The 8,203-nt window shown below is 38.5% G+C and overlaps 2 protein-coding genes across 2 annotated transcripts; one reads left to right on the top strand and one right to left on the bottom strand.

Moving 5' to 3' along the window:
- The first annotated feature begins 1,507 nt into the window (after positions 1-1,507).
- On the top strand, positions 1,508-3,107 carry LOC139441908 (putative nuclease HARBI1). The gene is made up of 4 exons (XM_071222658.1): positions 1,508-1,692; positions 2,109-2,230; positions 2,400-2,535; positions 2,861-3,107. Exons 1-4 carry the CDS (start codon positions 1,508-1,510, stop codon positions 3,105-3,107), a joined length of 690 nt encoding a protein of 229 aa, XP_071078759.1.
- A 156-nt stretch (positions 3,108-3,263) lies between these two features.
- Positions 3,264-6,197, bottom strand: LOC139441906 (nuclear apoptosis-inducing factor 1-like). The gene is made up of 7 exons (XM_071222657.1): positions 6,031-6,197; positions 5,370-5,532; positions 4,998-5,058; positions 4,723-4,815; positions 4,237-4,311; positions 4,035-4,067; positions 3,264-3,439 (listed from the first exon to the last, which is right to left on the bottom strand). Exons 1-7 carry the CDS (start codon positions 6,195-6,197, stop codon positions 3,264-3,266), a joined length of 768 nt encoding a protein of 255 aa, XP_071078758.1.
- Positions 6,198-8,203: the final 2,006 nt, after the last annotated feature.

The raw sequence follows: 8,203 nt of genomic DNA, 5'->3' as shown, positions 1-8,203 counted from the left end.
GTCCTCGTATCTGTATGTGTAATTTAACTAGTGTGAAACACATTTTTAAGTTTCTAATAGTTTCACAATATACGTCTTCATTTTTTATTTTTTTTATGACTCTCCACTTGATTGGTGATTGTATACCTCTTTTGTATGTTTCATGTTTGTGGGTTTTTTTTTCATTTTCGTTTTTAATAAAGAAAGTCTGTTTAACATGTTCCTTGTCCTTTAATAATATTTTCAAAAAATTCAAATATTGTTCACATTAATTCAGTCACAATAAGGGCAACGTTTGTCATGTTTAAGTTCAAAATACTGGCTGTCTAAGTTGGCACCAAGCACGTGGGTATAACATTTTGGGCTTTCCTCCCACATTAAGCTGACTCGCCGTCGACGTAATAGAGTTGAAATGCTTTTCAAAGCAGCTATAAACTCACTCAATCACTTCGAGTACAATTAAGGCTCCATGAGAAAAAAGCCCGAGAAACTATGCAATCAAATTTGGTTGGTTGGTTGGTTGGTTTGTTGTTTAACGCCGCACTCAGCAATATTCCAGCTAAACTAGTGTACAAAAGAAACGATACCAACTTATCTTCAAAATTGTTTTTTACTAAGTGAATTGTCTAGTATGACAACATGCCAATTCGTATTGCACATCCCAAACACAGCATAGTCGATAAAAAATACCGGGAACACGTGATCACTTCCGGGAAAAAACGTAAATTTCGTGAAAGTGACATTTCCCTCTCTAGCATGTTCTGCACGTGCATAAAAACTGTATAAAACGGCTGATCAGACACGTTGATATCACAGCAACAAAAAGAACACAAGATATGCCACGTTTGACAGCCATCGAGAAAGAGAGAGCCGTTGGAATGGTCCAACACGTCGACGTCGCCAGAAGGTTGGGCTGCGCACGCATCACTATCACCAGGTTGATGCAACGGTTACGTCAGACAGGCCAGACGTCAGACAGGCCCAGGGTACCGTTTCACATAGCAGTCGTAAGTCTTACGTGCGTGTAAAACTGGCGTAACTCGGAAATACTGAACTAGGGGCGTTTCACAAAGCTAGACTAATATTACGTCCGTGTAAAATTGGCGTAAACTCTACGTGTGGTCTTGGGGTGGTGTAAATATTTACGCAAGCGATAAAGATGGCGATCAATCCAACCACAGTCGAGATTGCCAAAAAAGTATGTAAGCGAGAACGTGTTTTCCGCGACAGGTCGAACCCCCTCGACGATTTGGATGATCATGACATCATCGAGAGGTACCGCCTATCACGACACATGATATTTTCTATCATTGGTAAAGTGAGTGACAGACTTGAACATCAAACTCAGCGTTCCCATGCAATACCACCTTACCTTAATGTTTTAATTGCTCTGAGATACTTCTCCAAGGGTGGGTTTTACAGTGAGATTGCCGATATCCACCGTGTGAGTAAATCCTCCGTCTGCAGAGCAATCCACGCAACAACAGACGCATTATGTGCAACCATGGGTGATTTTGTATTTCCCACGATGCCTTCCACTCAGAAGAGTACCAAAGAATCATTCTCCGACATAGCTGGATTCCCTAAAGTACTCGGTGCAATTGATTGCACACTCGTACCCATAATGGCGCCGAAACGTGACGAAGTAGCCTACGTTTGTTGGAAGGGTTACCATGCACTGAACATACAGGCAGTATGTGATGCCAACATGAGGTGAGATACATACACACATGGTAGATTTGTCTTTTAGCATGAAGCAATTATTCCTATTCCTCTTGAACAAGGCACGACAAAATGTAAACATTACAACATGAAATAGATGGCCTTGACATTGACGCATGCTGCGCCCCCTAGGTAACGTTTTGGGCGAGATAAGTCATGATGCATACCAGTAAAAATGAATCCATTGTGATAATGTTTTCAAATTTCCATTGTTTCCATGTAGTATAACTGTTCCATAATTAAAATGTGAATTAATAGTGTTTATTTGTAGGCAGATGTAGATCTCTATATATATACATTAAATAACTAAATACGTAAATGAGCTTTATAAAATTATGCATGTGCATTTTAAATACTGGATTTCTCTTGGATTTATATGGATATAAATTGTTATATTTTTCTCTCAGATTTACAAACTGTGTCTTCAAGTGGCCTGGCTCTGTCCATGACAGTTATACGTGGAATAACTCTGCCCTTGGTCAGTACTTTGAAAAGAAGAATATTGATGGATGGCTACTTGGAGACTCTGGGGAAATAAAACTACAACATATATACCTGAACTTCATTTACATTTGGTAAATACAGTTGAATTTTACAATGTGTGATAAACAAATCTGACAAAACTGCACTAAGTAAAATATTGATAATATTTTGATGACCTGTCTTGATAAAGTGTTATCCTTATTACTTATGTTACAGATATGCCTGCAGACCATGGCTGCTGACCCTGTTGCTCAGTCCCAGCTCGGAAGGACAGGAGAAATACAATAGATGCCATATCAAGACACGGAACACAATTGAGAGAGCATTTGGCTTGTGCAAGTCAAGATTTAGGTACGGTTTTAAGTGGCAACAGTAAGTTGGTAATGTAACCAAGAAATTATTGTAAGTGAAATAGTTAAATATTGAAGGTACAGTTACAAGAGGAAAACATGTAATAGTATTTATTCATGGTATCATTGTTGAAAACTTGAAAAAAAATGGAGTTACTTCTTATCTCAAATTGAGCTTTTTTAAGTTGTTGTTGTATTCCGAAAGAATTGTTAAAAAACATTATCAACTTAATTTTGAACAAACTGATAGCCTGTCTAACATGGGTCTGTGAAGAAGTTGGGGAAAAAACTTATAATACAGAAAATGTGTTTCATCACATTTCCAGATGCCTTCACAAGACAACTGGTGTATTACAATTCACCCCAGAAAGGAGTTTGTGTGTTGTCCGGGCTTGTTTCTTGTTGCATAACATGTGCATCAATGAAAGAATACCACTTCCCCAGGGTATTGAGCTACTCAGAGGAGAGGGAACTGCCACAGAGTTTCCATGTGCAGCTGACTTCCCAACAACAAGCTCTGGTTGTGATGGACTGTCAGCAAGACATCAATTAATTGTGCATAAGTTCACTTAAATTACAGCCTTATGCTATTGTTTTCATCATTTATAATAAGCACAAGAATATAAATCATGAGATGTAAGTGACTTTCTACTCTGTATTACTAGACAGTCACAACTTAAGATAATTTCATATTATACAAAAATATAAAATACACAGCTTTTGTCATAATCAAAAGAATTTTATTATGGGGGATACATTTTGGCCATTAAGGGGAGAAACATGTACAAATTCCCTGAGCAGCTTTAGCTTCTCCTCCTCAATCTCTACTCTTCTATTCTCAGCCAAGAGAATCTGGCTCTGTACAGCTACTAATTGCTTTATTGCGTCAGCAACTGGATCTGGTCCTGTAATAAAACATTGTCTAAATCAATATTGCAGTCTTGTGTATTTTAGGGGTTTATGTAAAACTCATCACAGCTTGATATTCAGCCACAATTATGCAGCAAATGTAAAATTACAATATTTTATATCAATAAAACAAATCCTCCATGCATGTTAACAAACACATAACTTGACTTAACCCTGATAACAGGACCGATGAAGAGGAAGATATTTTAATGTCTGTTTTTACATTAATATTGCATTCAATTTGACTGCTAAGGGCACTTAATTTGGAATCCTGGATAAATTCCTACATTCATTATAAAGAAAATCATTAATCAATTTCAATGTGACTAACAGTGCCAAGTGCCTAACACCTTTGAATCTACAAGCCCCAACTTGACCCAAGGCATCATTATCAGAAATGTATTGTGTTACATGGATAAGTATTACCTGATCTTTCTATACTGAACACAATGTTACCAGATTCGAGCTTCTGACATGTTGCAGAAGTCGTTGATTGCTCTTATAATTTAATAAGTGGTAATTTTAACTTTGTTCTGTTCACATATTGATAACTGATAAAAATGTGTGACTTAATGTTGCATAAATCTTTACCTTGTTCACCTTGTGCCTTTCTAGCTGTGATGTCTGAAAATAAAATGTTTGAGCAATTTATAATATATTTTGTGCAGTACATTGTTCAAAAATGACAAATGTCTCTGATATTGGATTACAATGACTGTTGATGCCAAGTTATTAATAACTATATATGTATTATATCATAATATGATGTAATTTATTGGTAGAAGATCAATACCTTCCATCATAATTGCAGTTCCTGTCCCTGCTGGAGTGATACACATTGATTCTGTTGTGTTGCAGGTGACTGTGTCTATGAAAGAAAGACAAATAAAGCAGTTCATCATCAAAAGTAACTCAATTTGTGTGGATAACATTTGTATCTCCCACCAAAAAAAATAAAGCAATTTGAAGCTGTCACATGTACACAAGTTTTATGACCTGTCCATGTCAGTATTTAGCATATCATCAAACAAAAGAGTTTTGTTTTAAATTTGTTTGATCTGTATATATCTTTCAGAAAATCAATGTTACTATGAATATCTGAGTTGAGTATCTATTTTGATAGGACCAAATAACTAAAACATCAACTGGTCTAATAATGATTTTTTTTTTTATGTTTGCAATAGTTATCATAATGCTTTATCTCAAATTATTTAATACATAAGGTCACAAACATTCCAAAAAAAATTATATTTGTGTATTATTTTTAATTAATGCCTACCATTAAAGTCACCGGTTAATGAAGATGTAGCCATTGCTGCTGTGCTCATATCAGGATCAGCCTCCAAAGCATAGTCCAGAAAAGACCCATCAACTTGAAATATAAATGGTTCAACACACGAATGATGACTTATGTAAATATTTGCTTATCTGGGAGCATATCAATGAGTTGACTATGCCATGAAGATAATGAAAAAAACCATTTATATGGTTTGTGAACCACAGTCACTATTCTTAAATCAGCACTGTTAAGAGGAATGGCATGGAAATATTTACCTCCCGAATCAAATCCTCCAGCAATTCCTTCAATCTGGCAAGGAGGAATCAAACTCACAATCTATAATTAAAGAAATAAAGAACACAGTTACTTCATGAAATATGAAACAAGTAAATAACTAAATGGTATCAGTATTTTGCATAAATATTTCTCCTATGCCAGTAGAAATAAAGTAAATTTAAGCTTTTTATAAGTCTGTTATATCATTATATATAACACAAATAACTAAGAGAGGTAACATTTGTTTGTCTAGGTATCATATCACAATTTCTGGCCCAATCCATATGTTCATGCATAATCCAGATGTCATGCATTTGGGCAATTAGACTATTACATATGATCTGACATATTCTTCCTGTTGTGTTTCATACCTTCTGTTCAACAGTAGTGACTTGTGTAGGAGGGCCACCTCCACCAGTTCTCACACTCTCCTTCCTCCTTGTCACCTCCTTCTTCTTGGCTGCAGCCCTGAGGTCCTGCCATTTCTTTTTCAGCTGAGGCACAGTCCTTACCTCTGTATTATTGGCGTTGATCCTGTAAACAAAAATTATTTCAAAATTATAATATGTTTTGCTCGATGTCACCCATGTTTGACAATTGCCTTGTTGTTGTCTACCATTAAATATGAAGATTTAAAAATAAGTGATTCTGGCGTTTTTTGTTCCTAATCACTGAGCCGGACATTTAGGAAATTTACGTTTAGTCTATATACAATTTGTTTTATAATGTGAAAATAGTGATACTTCCGCGACCTCTTATATGTGTGCATACATGTATATGCACTTATGCACAATATTTCAGATCTGTATCCCTAGCAATAACAATAATTCCCACCTTTTCAAATTTTGCACTATCAAAGAAATATAGGCCTCTTGCAAGTTCAAGTAGATCTACAGTCACCTTTTATCGCTATTTGTTTACTTCCGCATAACAAAAAGCGCGATAACTCTAAATGGCATAGGTCTATCACTTCCAAATAAAACACATCCTTCGTATGACAGATGTGGGTTCAATGCCGTGAAATGCACTCACTTTGTCAGAATATCCTCCCATATCTTCTTCTTCCGATTGTTTGTGATGCAAGAAGAAAAAGATGAAAACAACACATCTGAATTGCTGCCAACTTCTTCTGTAAGAATTTCGACTTCTGTGGCCGAAAAGTTTCTCTTCCTCGATTTCTTGTCGCAAATGTCCTCCATTTTACTGCGCTTCGTCGTCTGCTCAGAGCACCTGCCACGGTAGACAACACTAGTGCGGATTTTCCTACCTCACAGAGGGAAAGAGCTCCAATCGTATTTTTTACGTGCGTGTAAGTTGGCCGAGGTTACGCCAGTTTTAGTGTAGCTTTGTGAAACAGTCTTAGACTATGGCGTAAACATTGCGCAAATATGGCGTAAAATCTACGAGCGTGTAAATTTACGACTGCTTTGTGAAACGGTACCCTGGAGTGGAAGACCACGAGTAACCACGCCCCGTGAAGATCGTTACATCCGGGTATTACACCTGAGGACCGCACCGTAACAGCGACGTCCACGGCGGCTACAGTACTGGGACACAGGATCAGTCGACAGACCGTCTACAGGAGACTACGGCAGTATGGTATCCGGCCACGTCATCCCTACCGCGGACCGCTCCTGACGCCTCGACACCGGAACAACAGACCTGGTGGGCCAGGCGAGTTCGACGTTGGCAACGGCGGGACTGGGCACGTGTTATGTTCTCTGATGAGAGCAGATTCCTCATCTTCAGAAACGATGGACGGCAGCTTGTATACCGACGATTTGGTGAACGTTTGGCGCCTAACTGTATCCAACAGGTCCGGCCGTTTGGAGGTGGAGGGTTAATGGTTTGGGGTGGCATATGTGGTGACGTCAAAACGATGCTTGTCGTAATTCGTGGAAACCTGAATGCACAGCGTTATCTTGATGACATCCTACGGCCTGTTGTGGTGCCCTCTATTCAGCAACAGCCTCGTGGACTCCTTTTCCAACATGACAATGCAAGGCCACACACAGCAAGATTGACACAGAACTTCCTTGCCAATGCCAACGTACAGGTTTTGCCATGGCCTGCATGTTCACCGGACATGAATCCCATCGAGCACTTATGGGACCACCTCGATCGGCAAATCCGCTTCGCCGTGTGCCTCCAGTCAACGTCCAGGACTTGGAACGATGTCTCCTCGAGGAATGGCAACGCATCACTCCCAACGTCATCAGACGTTTGACGTCATCAGTCCGTAGGCGTGTTCTGGCATGTATTGATGCTCACGGTGGAAATACCCGCTACTGACTTGACATTGAGACGTGTGGTGTGACATTTCCCGTTGTTTCTGTGATCAGTGCTCTAACGAAATGTTCATTTTTCGACCCCACCCATCTTTAAAGGCTTGTCATATTGGTTGTACAGATTTTATTGAAATGAAATTTTTGTACAGATGTTGTGAAAGGATTTCTCAAAAGCATAACACCAATCCTAAACTTCTGCATTGTTTCGTTTTTCTTTTATGTCGTTGCAAACTGGTGGTATCGCTTCTTTTGGACACTAGTTTATATGACGGCGGTCTGTAAATAATCGAGCCTGCGCAAGACAATCCAGTGATTCGTGTCATGAGCATCGATCCACGCAACTGGGATACGATGACATGCATCAACAAAGTCAGCGAGCCTGACCCCCCGATCCCGTTAGTGGGCTTTTACGGCAAGCACCTCTCAATTGATTTCATCATATCTTTGATTTTGAGTTAAAAATATCTTAAATAAGCGATATTATAACCAAAACATGAACTGTGATAGTGCTTAGTCAGCACTCAAAGAATACTTCTGCTGTACGTGGTTTTATTTTAAAACATATAATTTAATTAAAAACTTTGAAAAACTTTAAAAGAATAAGTGTAATACACAACTTCTGATGGGTATCTTAATAAGAGCTTATCTTTGAAATCAATACATTTGCTTTCACAAATTTACAATATTTCAAACATCGTAGGTCCCTTGGTTGCGATTCATTAAAATTCTTACCCCAGTTTTCATTGAACCAGACCAGTGAAGATCCGGGGTAGAATTGGTCTGCAGCAACCCATGCTTGCCGTGAAAGGCGACTATGCTTGTCGTAAGGGGCGACTAACAGGATCTGGTGGTCAGGCTCGCTGACTTGGTTGATGCATCTCATCGTATCCCAATTGCATGATTCGATGCTTATGATG

The sequence above is a fragment of the Haliotis cracherodii genome, unplaced genomic scaffold, assembly GCF_022045235.1.
Source record: "Haliotis cracherodii isolate W230 unplaced genomic scaffold, xgHalCrac1.p SCAF_48, whole genome shotgun sequence".
Classification (NCBI taxonomy): Eukaryota; Metazoa; Mollusca; class Gastropoda; order Lepetellida; family Haliotidae; genus Haliotis; species Haliotis cracherodii.
This window is presented reverse-complemented; position numbering and strand designations above follow the sequence as displayed.